The sequence below is a fragment of the Haplochromis burtoni genome, unplaced genomic scaffold, assembly GCF_018398535.1.
Source record: "Haplochromis burtoni strain Fernald_Lab_line unplaced genomic scaffold, NCSU_Asbu1 Contig_112, whole genome shotgun sequence".
Taxonomy (NCBI): domain Eukaryota; kingdom Metazoa; phylum Chordata; class Actinopteri; order Cichliformes; family Cichlidae; genus Haplochromis; species Haplochromis burtoni.
In genome coordinates this window covers 1,012,293-1,031,313 of record NW_024582473.1, presented here as the reverse complement: position 1 = coordinate 1,031,313, position 19,021 = coordinate 1,012,293, and the positions used below count along the sequence as shown (strand labels likewise).

Genomic DNA, 19,021 nt, shown 5'->3' with positions numbered 1-19,021 from the left:
GTGTCTCTTAAGTTATAAAATGTAAGGCTGTAATAATGTTACATTTACAGTTTCTCATTCCAGTGGGAAATCTGCTGTAATCACAGATCTTCCCATCAGAAGACCGAAAAGAAGCAAGGCCATTTCAGGGTGGTGATGACACAGCGTTTGAATGGACCGATAAAAGAAACCAGGCCAGTCTGTTTTTATCTGTTATCGCCTGGTGGATTGAGTGAGAATGGACAGAGCAAGACGGTTTGGGGCCACAGTGTAATGTCTTTGCACTATCATTATATATTACAGTTCTGCAGTTGTTTTTTAAGTTTCCTTGAGTTTTCCATTAGCACTTCTGACTAAAACTGGGAAATTTAGCTGAAAACTACTAGAATATTAGTAGCAGTAAAAATTTAATTAAACAGGTTCTCTCTGTGAACCTAGAAAATATTACGTTTTTAGAGGCGTTTCAGTTTGTATCATGAAGTAAAAGTGCTTCCAGTACAAGTAAAAACAGGGTGGAGCATCAGTTAAATAAATACTAACCCATTACTTTGAGTGGTTTTTGCTTACACAGCACATTTTTATTCAAATATATTAAATCATGTATTTATGATAACTAATAATTCCTCTAATCAGCTAAGAAAATATTTAAATCATTTAGAGCTAAATACGAAACTACCTTTTGAGTTTTTTTCAGGATGTTCTCTCAAAAAACAGGACCATAAAATTCAGATTTTATTCAACACTAATGAAATTCGAATCATAGTTCTAGTACAATTTATATAAAGTGAGTACACTTCACTGCAGCAGACCAAATATTTAACAAGGCTTTGCACAAGAGGAGAGGAAACACTATCCACTCAATATAAATGATTACACTGGAATGAATACAGACATGTTTTATTAGTCGTATTTTCTCGGTGTATTCACAATAAATGTTGTGGCCAGTGGAATGGGTGGAACTGTAATGACATACAGTGGCGTGCATGATCCCAGTGTCTAAGAATGCATGACAGCATGCAGCACACTACCCACCTACTTTAAGTGATTCACATAAAAGTGCTCCAAAGGTTAGCGCTCTGTAAGCAGGTAACATGTACGTCCACAGAATTCATGTAGAATTTTACTGCTCACTTTTAAAGTCAAAGCCTGACCTTCTATCCAAAACCAAATGCTTTTAGTTTTTGGTTTTCGTCCCTCGTTGGCCCTAATCTGAGTCGTGAGTGCTCATTCGATTTAGCGCTGCAGCAACGTGTGCAGCACATTAGCTTAGGTATTCTCTCTAGTCACACCACAGTGTCTCTAAATGCAATTTAAAGTCCAATTCAATTTGCTGTCTGCTCAGCTTGACAGTAAACAGTCCCACTGAGTGTGGAAAGTGAATCTGAAGGTGAGTCAGTGGCATTTAGGATGAATTGTCATTTCTGTTTCTCCAGATCCAAGTTTGATTAACCTTCATCTTGATCTTACCACTATAATCACGTTAGCCTCAGCAATTCAAAGATGAAAACAGCTGTTTACTGTTACGTTTGTTTAAAAAAAGACAAAGAAAAAGGAAACAGGACCAAGCTGGCAGTGTGGGAGAAGGGAATGATAGCTGGTTTAGTATACTACTAAAATAAATGCCCTTTTCTCTGTCTGGAAATAACCATCACACACGCATTAAACAAAATGATCACCTAATTTGCTCTTTAAAACTCTTTGCTAATTTGGTCCTCATTATCTGAAGTAAATATGTACAGTGCTTGTTTAACAATTGTATCAGACCAACTGTCATAAAAACACTGAATTAACTGAGTTCCGATTTTGATGCCCAAATTTGAGCTGGCGCACTGGACTTCTCTGAGAAATCAAAAGTTAATCAATTCAAACATTAAAACAATTTTTTCAAATGCAAGTAAATATCTGTGCTCTCTGGAGTTTTTTTTGTAAAGCACTACATTTGAAAATTCATAGATAGCAGCGATAATTGTATTTTAGCTTTAAAAATAGAATTTTGATTAGTAAGTAAGGAAGTGAACTTTATTTATATGGTGCTTTTCAAAGACATAAAAGCCACAAAGTGCTGTATAACAATAAAACACAATTGATATCGATAGAAAGTAGAGCTGGGCGATAGAACGATAACGATATGTATCGCGATATAACTTTTACTCGATAGAGAAATTAAGCTATCGCGATAGACCTCGCCGCTCTTGTCCCCTTAAAAAATAAAAAAAATAAGTAGCGCAGAGCCGAACCAATCACAGCCGCAGTGTCACGTCGCGTGACTTGTTACGTACAGCACAAGTGCCAAGCCGCACGTGTGTTTGTTTGGGAAGCAGCCAGCGTGTAATGGAGGAAATGAGTGTGCCGACTAGAAAAATCAACCGAGCGTGACCGAAGAGAAAACAGATGATGGTTCCAATGCCGGAGAGATTGTCGAACGGAAGAGCCATAGAAGTTCCGTAGTGTGAAGGTATTTCGGCTATTTCAAGTCTGACAAAAAACAGAGTAGCGTGCACTGTAAATTGTGCCGAAAGCAAGTCTGGAAATACAATAAACTGGTGCATGCGTCACACTGTGCGCCACGTTATTGTTTCGGTGAAATGAATTTCTACAATACTGTTACTGTTAATTCTACTCTCTGCAGTGTTTAAATGCTTACATATACACACAGCCTCCACACATACGACTCGGTTCTGCTTCTATGCCGCAGCTTTGTTTACTTTTTCCCACCGAGGCTTCTAGACTTCTGATTGGCCAACATTTCTGCACGGTTAGGAATCTAGCGCCACCTGCTGCTTTGGCATGTTCATAGCAGCGTTTTCCTTCATTTCTGCCTTTATGTGTGGACGGGATTATTTTTTAAAACGAAAACGGAAAATCTCCGTTTTCAAAAATACCCGTGTACGTGTGGACGTAGCCTCAGTCTCTGACTGGAAGCGCTAATTCGTCATTCGGCTTTTGTCAGACTAAAGTAACTGTTAAAACTGTTTGAAAAGCTCAGCTATACAACAAGGAGAGATTGAGAATTTCCTTTTAGTTCTCAGTTTATTTGATATTGACAAAAGTTAGTCATTTTGTCTGTTCTTCTGTAAAACAAACTAAGATTTATTTTTAGAATTAATATTTTGTTTCTAAGTGGAATTGACAATTTAGTCTGTTTTGTTTGTTCTATTTTGAAACTTAAACGCTTTAGCGGCTGCCTTTTGTGTAGTTTGCAATATTTGCCTTTATTTATCTGAAAAAGTCTCATGTTCCTTAAGTACATCTACCCTGTTGAACTTATTATGGGAAATAAATATTTAAATAAAAACAAGCTGCTGATTATTTCACATTTTACTTGTGAGCAACGGCACATTTAAATCTTACAAATATAGTTATTTGGCTTATATCGTGATAGATATCGTTATCGCCTGAAATGAAAAAAACATATCGTGATATGAAAAAATCTTATATCGCCCAGCTCTAATAGAAAGTGAGTGAAACTGAATAAAAATAATTAACAGAAGAAAGTCAAAAGGCCTGAACTTCTGCACACTGGTGCATTGATCATTACAGAAACATAAAAAACCTTACACTGGTCTAATAAACTTGTTTATCACTGTAGTCGTATCTGGAACAATTTATAAATGGCAGCTTTGCTGTTGTGGGACCCTGTGATATTCTCTGAGCATATGTGGGAAGCCCACACCCACCCACAGAACAAATCAGGAATAAATGATCATATCCAGGACACTGAGGTGGATCAGTTGTAGAGCAGAAGTGAGTCGCAAAGCAACTGTGAAGGCTGAAGCAGCGTGATGAGAGTTATAACTGCCAGAATGAGATGTGTAGCCTCAGGGGAGTATCAACTCACATGGGCTAGCATTGAGATCAAGCTAATCTGCTGAATGCTAACAAAGGCTTTATTCCATTTTTAACAAAACAGACTGAATGAGTAACTTGGACTATCTTACTAAAAAATAAGAAAAGAGATTGTATTGCATGAATAATGTTAATTTAATTTAAATACGTTTTAACATGCTAATGTTTATTTCACACATGCTGGCCAGGTCAACAGCAAGTAAAAGAACTCAGATGTACATTCTCACACACAGATGCATCTGTGCACCTTTGTAAGGGTTCATTTATTTAATGCTATTTCACTCCACCCCTAACTTCACTCTACCTCAGATACATTATAAGATGCAGACGTGGCAGTAAAACAAATCCTGTCAGTAATCTTTTGGACGATTTGAAACACTAAGAGGAAAATCACAACGATGCACTGACAGAGCAAAACAGAATTCAGGACAGTTTCAGCTGGGTCGTTGTAGCCGTGCCTACTAGTTATTGGTTCAGTCTATGGTTAACTTTGTCATCCAAGTTCCTCTTTCCAACTGTAACTATAACATGAAGTAGCATCACATTTGTTCAGTGCACTGGAGGTAGACAACTGATTGTATCAGTGCTCCAGATTGAGCCATTAATAAATCTTAGTTTGGGGTAAGTTTAGCAAACCTCTTGACTGATGATTTTATGAATGCAATGAGGGAAGTCTGTGCTTTTTTGCTTAGAGTGCTGAACCCTCCTACCGGACCTGGATAAGCAGTAAAAGATGGATGGATATTTTTTATCCCAGCAAACTTTGAAATGAAAGTTATTCATCTCACTCATTTAGCTAAAAGATAAAACTGACCTAATAACGTTCCTAGAAGTGTAACTCACCATCTGGTGGCCAAGTGGTAAGATGCTCTTATCTAACCTTATAACCAAGTCCTGACCCTCTCACAGCCTTTTGAATTAGTGTGACGAAGTGCAGACTGGCCAACATGTCTTCAGTCCAGGTCTACTTCAAGAAGTCAAACAAAGAGCCTGTTTTTACACATTCTCTGCCCTGGTGAAGAGTCATTTCTCAAAATATACGTCCACTGTGGCAAAATATAAAATAATAATCCATAAAAATGACACAAGGCTCATAGAAGTCTAGGGGGACTCACTGACAGGCTTAAACTTTCTATTAATCTGATGAGTCACTGTGTCAGAGAAGTCCGAGTAGAATAAAGTTTTATGTTAGATATTAGAGAAACAGATAGGAAGTAATGCAGAATGATGTGAATGAGGCAAAATGCAGCAAAATCTTTTAAGCATGTGAAGGAGCCCCTTAAAAGAGACAGAGCTTGAGATCTTTGCCATTGACCTTAGCAGTTGCTGGAACTCTGTGAATGATCTGTGAATGTTAGTTTAAAGGTCACATCTTGAAGAAAGAAACTGCAATAATGTAAAACACTAGCATGCTTAAAAGCAGCATAGCTTCACGATTTTAAAGATAAATTAAATAAACCTAAGTAAATCAGACAAATGTGGTATCTCATCAGTTAAAGACTTGCTCACATGTCTTTACAACACAGATCCTGCAGCGCTAAGTCTCTCTCTGCTTAACCCCCAGAGCATTAGACACTGCTTTGACAACAACAATCAGCTGATAGTGAATATTTCCAATCTGATAACACAGTCCTCATGGATGCGTGCCTTCATAACACAACAACAACAACAGGAGATGCAGTCCAGCTCTTGAGCTGAGGGAAATTACATCACAAAGTCTGTCGCCAGGAAATAAAACAATAACAGCAGGACAATGTCAGGCATCTAAAGTGGAACAACTGCTTTGCGACGGCAGCTTCTCCTTCAAACATCTCTCCCCTCTCTCTGTTTTCCAACTAAAAGTTTCCTCCGAGGCATCAACCTAATGAAAGGAATGTGCAACACGGACAGGCACGAATATATTTAAAAAGGGGGGAAGAAGAAGACGCAGGAGAAGGAGCATATAAACAAACCCTAACTCACCTTTTTCAGCCAGGAGAAGTGTCTGTAGAAGTCAATGGGAGTCTCCATGCTCCCAGCCCATTGCTGCCCTGCCTATTTTCTTGTGTTCTTATGGGACTATCAGCCTCTGAGTGTGTCTTATGTGCAAGTTTCACAAACTAACAGTGGACTGAGCAAACTGCTGCAGCATGTGAGTACTGTCATGCAATTGTGCGTGTGACTGCGATGTTCACAGCTGTGGAGGAGGGCTTTTTATGATCTCTGCCTCCTCAGAGGGAAAACCCCCCCTGCTTGGTCCCCGTCCTCCTACTTCTCTCTTTCCTTCTTTAGTCCCACTGTGTTTTCCCTCTTTTTCTCTCCCTCTCCCTACTTACTCCCCTTCTTCACTTTCCAACTTATTTGTCCTTTTCCCTGGACGCTCTCTGCCTTCTCCACGCCCTCTTTTATTCCCGTTTGGTTGGAGTTGTCGGTCCCCCTCCTTTGCCCTCCTTCCTTTCCCCTTCTCCTTCTCTTTTCTTCCTTTCTTCACTTTTGAATCGTTCCCCGTCTTTTCTCTCTCTCGCTCTCTGCTGAGGTCCATCTGACAGCCAAATGGTCAAACCGAAAAAGAAGGAGGGGGGACGGTGGGAGGGTTTGCCATTTTTCTTCTTTCTCTGTCATCTGTTTGTGTCTCAGTGTTGGCCTATGTTTCCTCTCTCATATGTAGCCTCTAAAGCAGCAGCATCTGATGTCAGATAAGTGGGCAAAGCAGCAACAGGCTGTACTGTCAGCACAAACACAAATCATGCCAGGAGGTCCGTCTCCCTCCTTTTTTTTCGTGTGCTCTTTTAATTAAGTCACACTGCCGGGAGACGCTGGCTCACTTTCTTTGCCTCCTGTTCGTCTGTCTCTGTGTGTGATCCTCCACATGTTTAAGCCCTTTAGCTCAGGTTTCCATTTCCTGTGTATTTTACAGAGTCCACCACAACAATCTCAGCCATTTGGTCTGAACGGCAAGTTTATTTACAGCCACACAAACCCCAGTAACAAATAGCACTTTTGTGCAGGTGATTACAAGTGATTCAAGTCCTAAAATGTAAAAAAAAGTTGGATGTAAACTGTAATTTCATGGAGTCATGTTTTGTATTACTGAAAATAGAGCTGTAATATGTCAAAATACTGCAAATTTTGATATGGCCACACTTTCTTCCTCCAACTTTGTCTCTTAATACAACCTTTCTGCCTCTTTCACGCTCCTGTGCATGCTCAAGCAGAAGGTCTGTCTCATGCATCATTTTAACGAAGCTTATGCGCAAGTTCAATAAGGTAGATCTACAGTCTCACATCTGTCTGCTCCCAGGTGTTGCCGGCTAAATCTGAGCTTCAAATCTCTTCCACTTTTACAAGCTGTCAAGCTGTTTGTGACATCAGTGGTCTAGTCCAATCATCTTTCTCCCAGCCTTGTTCAGACCAATCAGCATTCACGCCGCGTACTTTAAATCTCACTGTGCATCTTTCTCCTTTGCAGTCGCCTTCATGCAATCTGCCTCCTCCCCATCACTGCCTCTTATCTTTCAGTCTCCATTCAAGTCTCCAGCTTCATCTCCACCAGCAGCCTCCGGGAGGTCCTGCTCTAATCTCTAACACCAACACGGCCATCAGAGCCTAACTGCCAAATACCTCTATCTAAATTCTGTTCTGTCCTCAGTTAAGGGGAGGGGCATGAAGAATGGTGAAAAATATAAAAATGATGAAAGGGAAACACATAATAGGTTTTTCAAATGAAGCAGAAAACTGTTAAACCCCATGAGATAAGTGAATATAATCGTTTTACAGGGTGGCATGTAGCTACAACATAGTATTGCAATATTTTGCAATACTATGTTGCATACCAAATGGCAGTATTTTATCAAATAAAGGAAAATACTTTGTGAATACTGTGAACAAGAGAGATAATCACCATCACGCAGCACCATGAGATGACATTAGCCGAACAAACTTGCATTAAATCGGCTCACACGAAAAACCATCGAACACTGGACACATTCAGTTTGACAAAGCCAGCTCCTAATTCATCACAACTTGTGGTGACTAATTGGTTCCCTACACCCTGAGGCTGTTGAACACTCATGACCACTTTGATCACAAGCTCAGGTCACCTGATAGGGGCAAACATTCCTGCACACAGTCACAGCCTGACGACTGCAGTCACTCTCAGAGATTGTCAAAGGTCTCCATGTTTAGGTCTGTCTTCCAGACATGAAGAGAATGTCTATAGCACAGTTAACCTTGTTTATATGCAGTGAATGGTTTTTAACCTACTGTGCTTTGAGAACAAAAGGGGGACCAAAATCAGCTGAGGGTAAAACAGCACCCCGATATTTCTCTTTTACTTTTTAATTCCTAATAGTTCTACCCACTCCTACCAACTGTCAGCCTGCAGGACGGGCAGAAAAGCCGTAATAAATCGCACAACTATGTGTAACGTTAAATAGGGTCCTAAGCTACACAGAGTATTCTGGCATCTTCTGTCAACACATGGCTGTATTATAGACAAATCCATTTTTCAATGTAAAATACAAAAACAAAGAAAGAAATATAACAAAATAATAAACTACTGAGTGAAAACATTAAATCGGGGACCCTGCTCTGTAAAAACAAAATCCTGACCTATTTTCTTTCATTCCATCTCATTTTTAATAAACTCTTGACAGTTTCTGCTGAAAGAACTTGTATAGTTGTATTTCTATGTATAAAAAAATCGAAGAGTTCAGGTTTTTTTTGTATATTTTCTCTTCAGCAGGTTTGGGGAAACTGAAAATGTTCATCTGCGTCACGAACACAGGAGACAACCATCTCTGGGTCAGCAGTAATGAGCAGCCGTCACCGGCTATCACAACTTCCTGCCAGAAATACACTTATGATGCTTCCTGTGTTTACATGTGCTTCACCATGAAGTATGCTCTGGAGAGAAGGCCGTGGGGTGCAGACTAATTGCAGAGCACAACTGACTCTGATCCTGTTGCTCAGGCTATAGAGATTGAAAATGTGATGTCATTCAGGGGTAAAACCGCAAAGGATTCTGGGAACTCGTGGCAAGAGGTACTAGCGCACGCAGGCTTTCAATTGAAATCAGTTACACCGCGATAAAAAGAAACACAAAAAATGGCAAGAAGCTGTTGTATTATTAACTACAATAGCCGGTCGCATGACAGCCACGGGAAGCCGAGGGGTAAAGAGATCAGTTGTTATCGGATTACATCGTTGAAGAGAAATTGTTCGCGCCATGTTCCCGAAGTAACAAAGAGCCGACGGAAGGGGGGAGAAGGTGGACAGGATGAGCTTGAGAGGAAGCAGCCAGCCTTACATTCTAGCTGCCTTGATTATCTGCCAGGCTTTTGTTCATCTGCTATTGAAATTTTCAGGCAATGTTAGCAGCTTTCCACTACAGGAACAGTCCCTCTGGAAACTGTTGACTGTGGATTATCCAGACTGAGTGAGACACTGTTCCTGTAAAGAAATGCCACACTTAACTCCTTAATCCCTGACCTACTGACTCAAATAACTTACGAGAAACTTTTTTAATGGTTTTTGTTTTGTTTAGTTAGTAATAACCTTCTACAAATACACAACTCGAAAAAGTGCTAGATTAGGATATCTGCTTGGTTTGACAAGACGGTCAGCGCAAGAACTGAACACTCTGTATTAATGCATGAACTTTCCAAGTTGAAGAAAAGCATGTTTGTGTTTATTTTTGCTTCTTCTCCTTTCCTCAAAGTCATTTTCCTGTCTCCTCTACAGCTTTCAGCGCTGACACAGTGCTTTTAACTTAAAGTCACCTTGTGTGTACTTCTTCATGAGCATCTGCAGTTTAACTTGTGAAACTGGGTGTAGTAACCACCAAAGGGACTCCAGTGGACGATGTGGATGAGGAGAAATACATTTCCACAGACCTTTTTTTTTTTAAAAGCAGTGGTCCGGAGACTCAAAGGGATGAAAACACTTGGAAGAGAGAACGGTGTAGTCTGGATCAAATACAGTTTTGGCTTTTGCTTAAAATTTTAAACTCACAAAGGGAGAGGAACAGAAAGAACAAGTAATTCTTCTACCTTGACCTCTTTGAGTATTCATTTTAAATAAAATGCTTAAAAAGAAGAAGCAGGGAACTGGAGTGATACTGCATTAATGCATTGGGAAAAAGCCTTTGGCACAGAAGATGATTAACAACCTCCAGACAGTGTTAGATTTTAAATGGTGACCAAAAACAGCACCTTATTGTAAAACACCCACCTCGTGCTGCTTATGAATTAAAATAACACATTAATAAAGACAAAAGTGTCACGTACAACACTGTGCACATCACACTGAACTTGGACTGAAAAGTGGGACAGCACTGTGGAGGAAAGCAGCAGTGAATCAAAGAGAGGAAGAAACAAAGAAGGCAAGAGGGAGGAAGGGAGGGGTGGAGGGAGGCTTGGCCAGTGATTGAGTGCAACATGTGAGACATCTGCTGTTGAAACAAAGTAGGAGTTCAAAACGCTGCTTTCCAAGATCTACTTTCCATCTCAATAACTGTGGGTAAAACTTTGCACTGCTGCAGGACAAAACTCGGCAAGAGAAGAAGAAAAAAACCTCACATAAATGACAAAAGCAGGAAAGTCAAAAAACTACATTTTTCACAAAATACCAAAAGATCCGCCTGAGCTGCAAGGTTTCAAACATCAAACCGTACCACATTTGCTATAATGTATTGGAGCAGTTAGACCTACCTTACAGCAGCAGCCCTGAGCAATCCAATCCTCTCGACAGACATTTGAGTGCCTAAATAGAAACTACCTCATTTACAGACAAGCTTGCATTAAAAACTAAATGGAATGTGTCCATAAATGCAAAGTATCAGTGAGCAAGAACAGTAGCTTTACAGGGAAAAAGAATGGATGAAGGAAAAGTAAGAGGGAGAGGGGGTAAAATAGCAAAGAGTAAACAATAAACAGAGATATTGGACAGGCTGAGAGGCCACACAGGACAGAGACAGGGTGTGAGGGAGGGAAAGCTGCACAGGAAGTTGATAATAATGGAGATGTAATGATGTCTCTGAGGAGAACCTAATGGAACTTGTCCTAAATCTCTCCGCTTATTTCCTCCTTTTGATGAAATCCATGAAAGGGTTAATAAAGATGAAACATGCTGAGAGGTAACCCATGATGTGAAACGTATTTTAGTGTAAACAGTAAAAAAGAAAAGGAACGCTTTCATTAATATATGTGGAGCAAAACACACCCTGATAACATGTCTCACTGATATATAACCAAACTTCAGATGATGTATCAAAGCTATAGTCAGACATCGGGAGGGTAACTTTACTGTATCGTCCTGTCTTTTGGCACACTGTATATGTCTAGCTGTCAATGCCAAATTAGCTCAAGTATGACTTTGTAGGAAAAGCACGACAACAAGCAGGAAACCAAAAAAGGAAAAGAAGCGAGCAAGAAAGAAAGCAGGAATAGATGAAACGTGGTGTCGGACTGGGACAGAGACCAAATGAGCCCTGAGCTCATCCTCACAGAGACATGCTGAGCTTGTGCAGCAGAGAATAACTATTCTGTAGCACAGCAGCCAAATTCCTCTCCTCTTCCTCCTCTCCTGACCTTTTGGCTGACCCCTCTGACCCCAAGGCAACTGTCCCCATGCTGTGAAAACACTAGATAATGCAATACTTGCATGTGAGTTCCCTCACTGTCAAATCACTGAATATGATCATACTCAACTTCAAAGCTGAACATCTTGTTTCCGTTAGTTCTGAGACGCAGGCAGCCTCGTCTTTACTAGCATATGCTACAGCACCCTCCGCACAATATGCAGATTAAAGAAACATGCGTTGGATTTGGATTGAATCTGAATGACTTTCAAAAAGCACTAATGAAAGCAGTCTGTTTGTGATCCTGAACCAGCGCTCCTGCACTAATCACTGCTGACCGAACAGATGAATCCAGCTTTTCTTTACTTATGCATTCCGATCTACTTGCTACAACAATAAATATTCACCCTGTAAGAGAGGCTTCAACAAAAAACAAAACATCTGGTTCTTTTTGTTAACATTTTGCATGTCTGATTTCATTTTTCAGATGCTATCCTCCTCTAAAAAAAACAAACAAAAAATCGGCTGCTATTACTTTTGCATCTCCAGCCAGTCTACCCTGCTCTGAGTGCAAGTAAACATAACTTGTCTCCACAGAGACATGTACACTGAGCATACAGTGCAAATTTCTAACCCATCTGTGTAATCTCTTAGGATGGCGAGAGTCTCACTGCAAATTTAAAACGAACAGCTCAATGAACTCCCGGTTTACTGAGAGAGGCGAAACAGATCTCACAAAGCGTGTAATAGTGTGTTTTCAGCTTTGATAGCGCTCCAGCTCTACGGATGGCAGTCTGTCTGTTCATCGCTACATCCAGCCTGAAATATCACAACAGCTGTAGTACACACATTCAGGGTCCCCCTTTCAGAACGTGGGTGAATGTAACCAACAGCTCCTAATTTATTAATGAACAGCACCAGTTAGCTGTTGGATCTATGATGTTAAACAACCACCTGCCACTAACCAAAGCCGGTAGATGGTAGCACTCCAGGTGGAGAGTCATCTGTACAAACATGAGTGATTCCTCCCTGCTGTATGTAGTCTGTATCAAGTGTGCAACCGCATTCTGCACGAGTGAAAAAGTGAACCTGCAAGAAAAGAAGGCTGCTGGAGCTAGCACTGCGAGTCTGACAATGTGTGAATGCAATGAATTATGCAAAATTCCATTTAAGCAGCATTGCATGCAGTATTTGTACAGACATCTGTGAACCTTGTCCATTGACCTGCGTTTAATTTCGAGTCTTTCCTGCGTTTTTGATGAGTTATTAGTCTGATTTTTTCCCCCCTGGTTCTCCTGAAGAGGAAATAAGTCACCGGGATTGTCAGGAAAGGTTAAAAAACTCACATCACTATATGCTGAAGAAAAATACAATATAACATAATGAAAATGTTATATCAGAAACATTAAGACCACTGTTCAGCGCTTAACTGGAATTTCTGTACACAAATAAAAATTAATTTAACAAATACCGTGTCCAATTTATGAACTAACGTCAGCTTTAAGACTGTGGCTCTGTCAGCCCTGGCTGTGGGATTTTAAGCGACAACAAGTCAGAAGTCATTTTGCCATCACATAGCCACAGCCTAATTTAATTTCATACAGAAAATAATATCAAATGCATTAAGCTCACAGGTATTTGACCCGGTCATACTTCAGACTGAACTGTAATCCAGTTGTCGAGCTGACTTTTCAACTAGCTGATAATAATTTGGGAGAAAATGTCCAGCACTTTAGTTCATTGCAAGTAAATTAAATATCGAGTATGTGCTACACAATAATTGTTACCTCAGCACGAAAGCAAGGGAGTGTTTGCTTGCTTGTCATCTTGCTAAAATGACCTGAGTTTCTAAGTGTGAGATGTAATTCGAGTATGTCAGAAAACCTGAGATATTGAACATGTACACAAAGACGTACTAATAAGTTCATGCCTTTGTTAGGCTCAGGTTTCCCCTGCAAACATCAGAAGAAATCACCACAAACATGTGAGTCAACGCTGAAACCCCCACAGAATATGGTTTCTTTGCACATTAAATATTCAACAAGTATTTAATAAAGGCATGAACATTTTTATCAGTCTATTAAAAAAAACAGTCAGTTGTTGATTTTTCATGGAAGAATCTGTATACACATCCAAGACTGTTAAATAACCGCACTAATAAGAGGAAAGGCTGCATCGAGACTTGGTGCATGTAAAATGCCTTTCAGCCTCGTTCGTGCACTAACAAACATAAAGGGCCTGAAAATTCATGTAGAAGAAACAAATATATAAAAATGCTTTACAGGAACAAGAACACAGGAATTCTCACGCTTAGAAGGCGAGAATAACAAAATGAGCTGCGCAGACTCTCCAGTCTGGAATGATGCTCATTTTCAGCTGCAGAGACTAAACACGGGGCAAACAATGGCATAAAGAGTCAAAGCCGATCAATCACACTGAAATCCTCTGATGCAAACTCAAATACAGACAAAGGAAAAGTCACATTTCCATTTGATGCCACAATTTTGTGCATAAACACTGCTTGTAGAAGACGATCAACACTGAAATGACGGATAACATCAAAATGAATCACACGGTGTACTCACAGCTCCACTCTGCAGCCAGTCTACAAGAGCCTGTGCGGTCTCTGCAGGCAGCTGTGCTCGGAGGCTGTTTCGCTCCTCCTGGCTGGGTCGAAGCTCCAAGGAAAGTTTGAGGTCCTCAGCTAACTGAAGGACCTGCAGCGGTCCAGCACTGACGGGGGAACCCAGGTCATACATGCTGTTAGAGAACTCCATCGCTGCTGCTTTTGAACCTGGTGTGTGAGTGATGGAGGAGGAGAGGATTAGAGGACATTAATATTACTAAGGAAGTCAAACTTTAATCAGAGCCATACATCTTTCTAATACATGGCCTCCAAACCGTCCATGTGTCACCTGGATCATTTCCCTGCACTGTATGGCCCACGCTAACAAACATCTGGATGCACTTAAGCAATCGTGGCTCTAAAACAACAGCCACACATTGCAGAGGCTTCAGACAGCAAACAGAGCCCAAAATTAACAAAAGAGCACGCAACAGAAACAACCTGCGTCCATTTATCATGAAGAGGCTGAGTTTAAGCTACACATCTGTGGGCTTACTTTATTTGAAATAAAATAAGCAGAGAGAAAATCTAGGATGCTCAAGCACCACTGAGCTGGTATCTATGTCAGAACTGCTTCTAATGTGCGATGTTTCTGAAAGATCATCGCTGACATTTCAGCTGAAACGCTGTGCATTCTTAAAGTGAATTATTTTATCTGCACTATAAGGAAAAAAATGAGAAAAACAAAAGCTTTATCAAACAAAAGTTGTTGTTGTTTTTTTTTTATTTGTCATGGTCTTTGGATTTTATAGAGAGTTTGAAAGGTTTAGCTTCCTGTGTTGAGTTAATCTGATATCCTTCATTGTGTCTGTTCCCTGTGCTTCCTGTGTTGCCCTGTCCACGGTCTCATGTCCCACTTGTAGCCGATTCCTGTTTTATTTTGGAGACAGTGTTTTTAATGTGTCTCCTGTTGCTTTTTTTTTTGTTAAAGTTGTGCTTCTGGGCTATAATTTGTTCTGTTTTGTCATTTATAACTATACCCTGGAGATATGGGTGTTATAATCAGTGTTGAGAAGGTTACTTACAAAATGTATTCCACTACAGATTACAGATACATGCCCCAAAACGTATTTTGTAACGTATTCCATTACATTACTCAATGAGAGTAACGCATTCTGAATACTTTGGATTACTTAATATATTATCATGCTTTTGCTGTGTGATTTATTACTATTACTGAAGGATAGTCACCATACCACTACCAACTAGATGTTTAAATCTTAATATAAAATGAGTAACAGTAGGTGGACATTAGGTAAGGCTGCACTTTTTGCAGCGATCTCGTATATAAAACAGGTCCGCGGCTCCGAACCGTAGTAAAGGGACCTCTGGCTAATACGTCGGATTCGTGTCAGGCTCGTTGCCAAAACTAGCTTTACTTTGTTGTCTGGGTCAACTTTGCTTGCGAGAGACAGAGAGAGGCGTTGAAAGGCTGCTCCAACGAACTTATTGTTTCGGAGGAAAACATGAACACAGCGTACAGTCGAGTCTTAATAGCTTACTTACAACTGGGCTCGTCAGGCACTCTTCTTGGCTGCAGTGGTTATTATTATATTTACATGCTTCCACTCTCATTGCTTCATATTGAATAATTTTTTTGAATAAGAATTTTTAAAAATATTTCGTCACGTCATTATGCGGGCCCGAAATTGAGACACAGGCATTAGAGCCTTTATATGCGTGGTTTGTTTGGGTTTCCACCAGCGTGGAATTACCAAACATAGAGAGGGCATAGCCTAACATATGAAACAGGAAAATACGCCGTGTAATCCATTTATTTCAACAAAGTAACTGTATTCTGAATACCACCTTTTTAAACGGTAACTGTAACGGAATACAGTTACTCATATTTTGTATTTTAAATACGTAACGGCGGTACATGTATTCTGTTACTCCCCAACACTGAGCTATAATAATACACTTTTACATTGTTTAAAACACTTGACAATTTAGAATTTTACTTTAGAAATCACATTGAAAGTAGAGCTGGGCGATAGAACGATAACGATATGTATCGCGATATAACTTTTTCTCGATAGAAAAATTAAACTATCGCGATAGACCTCGCCGCTCTTGTCCTCTTAAAAAAAAAAAAAAAAAAAGAACAGCCAATCCAAATTACGTAGCGCAGAGCCGAACCAATCACAGCCGCAGCGTCACGTCACGTGACTTGTTACGTACAGCACAAGTGCCAAGCCGCACATGTGTATTTGTTTGGGAAGCAGCCAGCCACGTACCGCCCGGGTAATGGAGGAAATGAGTGTGCCGACTAGAAAAATCAACCGAGCGTGACCGAAGGTTACCGAAGAGAAAACAGATGATGGTTCCAATGCCGGAGAGATTGTCGAACGGAAGAGCCATAGAAGTTCCGTAGTGTGAAGGTATTTCGGCTATTTCAAGTCTGACAAAAAACAGAGTAGCGTGCACTGTAAATTGTGCCGAAAGCAAGTCTGGAAATACAATAAACTGGTGCATGCGCTACGTCCACACGTACCCGGGTATTTTTGAAAACGCAGATTTTTCTATGCGTTTGCACCTTTCGTCCACACGTAAACGGCGTTTTTGGTCACTGAAAACGAAGATTTTTGAAAACTCCGTTTTTGCATTTACGTGTGGACTAGAAAAACGGAGAAAACGCAGCGTCAAAGGTGTGCGCATTTTTTGACGTCACACTGTGCGCCACGTTATTGTTTCGGTGAAATGAATTTCTACAATACTGTTACTGTTAATTCTACTCTCTGCAGTGTTTAAATGCTTACATATACACACAGTTACTGTCCCTCCACACATACGACTCGGTTCTGCTTCTATGCCCCAGCTTTGTTTACTTTTTCCCACCGAGGCTTCTAGACTTCTGATTGGCCAACATTTCTGCACGGTTAGGAATCTAGCGCCACCTGCTGCTTTGGCATGTTCATAGCAGCGTTTTCCTTCATTTCTGCCTTTATGTGTGGACGGGATTATTTTTTAAAACGAAAACGGAAAATCTCCGTTTTCAAAAATACCCGTGTACGTGTGGACGTAGCCTCAGTCTCTGACTGGAAGCGCTAATTCGTCATTCGGCTTTTGTCAGACTAAAGTAACTGTTAAAACTGTTTGAAAAGCTCAGCTATACAACAAGGAGAGATTGAGAATTTCCTTTTAGTTCTCAGTTTATTTGATATTGACAAAAGTTAGTCAATTTTGTCTGTTCTTCTGTAAAACAAACTAAGATTTATTTTTAGAATTAATATTTTGTTTCTAAGTGGAATTGACAGTTTAGTCTGTTTCGTTTGTTCTATTTTGAAACTTAAACGCTTTAGCGGCTGCCTTTTGTGTAGTTTGCAATATTTGCCTTTATTTATCTGAAAAAGTCTCATGTTCCTTAAGTACATCTACCCTGTTGAACTTATTATGGGAAATAAATATTTAAATAAAAACAAGCTGCTGATTATTTCACATTTTACTTGTGAGCAACGGCACATTTAAATCTTACAAATATAGTTATTTGGCTTATATCGTGATAGATATCGTTATCGCCTGAAATGAAAAAAACATATCGTGATATGAAAAAATCTTATATCGCCCAGCTCTAATTGCATGAAATAAATTGCCAGTTTGGAAGCTGGGTTTCATATTGATTGGCTTAAAACTTTCCTTTTTGCTAAAGCATATAGTTAGGGCTGGACCAGGTGACCCTGAATCCTCCCTTAGTTATGCTGCAATAGACGTAGGCTGCCGGGGGATTCCCATGATGCATTGAGTTTTTCCTTTCCAGTCACCTTTCTCACTCACTATGTATTAATAGACCTCTCTGCATTGAATCATATCTGTTATTAACCTCTGTCTCTCTTCCACAGCATGTCTTTATCCTGTCTTCCTTCTCTCACCCCAACCGGTCGCAGCAGATGGCCGCCCCTCCCTGAGCCTGGTTCTGCCGGAGGTTTCTTCCTGTTAAAAGGGAGTTTTTCCTTCCCACTGTCGCCAAAGTGCTTGCTCATAGGGGGTCATATGATTGTTGGGTTATTCTCTGTATATATGAAGCGCCTTGAGGCGACTTTTGTTGTGATTTGGCGCTATATAAATAAAACTGAATTGAATTGAATGTCAGGTAAGCAAAGCATGCAAATTGTGATGCAATGGCAAGTTCAAGTTGCCCGCTACTTAGTACACCGTCAAGGCCTTGTATTAGTAAATGTGTATGTAACTGATTACAACTGTAAAGCATTTTAATTTCAGAGGTAGTTCTAATAATTTATTTCTGCACCATTAACAGCCTTTACTCTGTGACCCGTCTGCGTCTGATAACATCTACATCCCAGGACTGGCAGCATATAGACAACTTATTAAAAGGTAGCTGTGATAAAGGTTTGCAGCTGCTCCTCTGCCTGCAAACAGATCAAAAACAACACCGACACCAAAATCGTTAACCAGCAGAGTGCTTTCACAAGTATTACCGCAAGAAGCTTTTCGACCCCAAAAGCACAGAAAAAGCTGTCTTGATCATGGAATGCAATATGACCGACATATCTAAATTCCTGATAAGTGGCTCTAATTTCCTCGTTAGCGACTGGCTGATGCTATCGCTAATGGCATTTTTTATGTCTTTCTATTTGTGGTCAGTGAGAGCCGGAACAGCAAGCTCAAAGGCCTGGGTGAGATCAGCACATTGATGGCAAATAGTAACAACAATTACAACAATGATAGCAGTAAAGCCTCTTTTCTCCACTTGTCTGTGTGAAAATAAGTCGCAGGGCAACTGTGAGAATACAACTGCAATTTTATTTCATCTGCTGATTATTTTCTCAATTGATGAACTGCCTCGACTAACAAAACTGGGAATAACTGACAGTGTTATTTTTAAAAATTACTTGATTGATTGAAGTTCCCACAGATATCCAGCAAATGAGAAAATTACAAAAAATGATTAACTCCCTATCAAAACAGTTTCATCAGTCACCACAAGTGATAGTAAAGTAACTACTAATAGTTTACAGAACGATAACGATATGTATCGCGATATAACTTTTTCT

The 19,021-nt window shown here is 40.1% G+C and overlaps 1 protein-coding gene across 6 annotated transcripts in view; it reads right to left on the bottom strand.

Moving 5' to 3' along the window:
- Nucleotides 1-19,021, bottom strand: part of ppfibp2b (PPFIA binding protein 2b) — a 98,964-nt gene that overhangs the window by 48,359 nt on the left and 31,584 nt on the right. For 5 of the 6 annotated variants that reach the window (XM_042223471.1, XM_042223472.1, XM_042223473.1 and 2 more), the window contains exon 3: nt 13,969-14,177. In XM_042223471.1, coding sequence (XP_042079405.1) covers nt 13,969-14,177 — 209 coding nt within the window. Of the gene's footprint in view, nt 1-5,787; nt 8,845-13,968; nt 14,178-19,021 lie in introns of those variants that run through there. The other variant, XM_042223476.1, reaches the window with a different exon arrangement.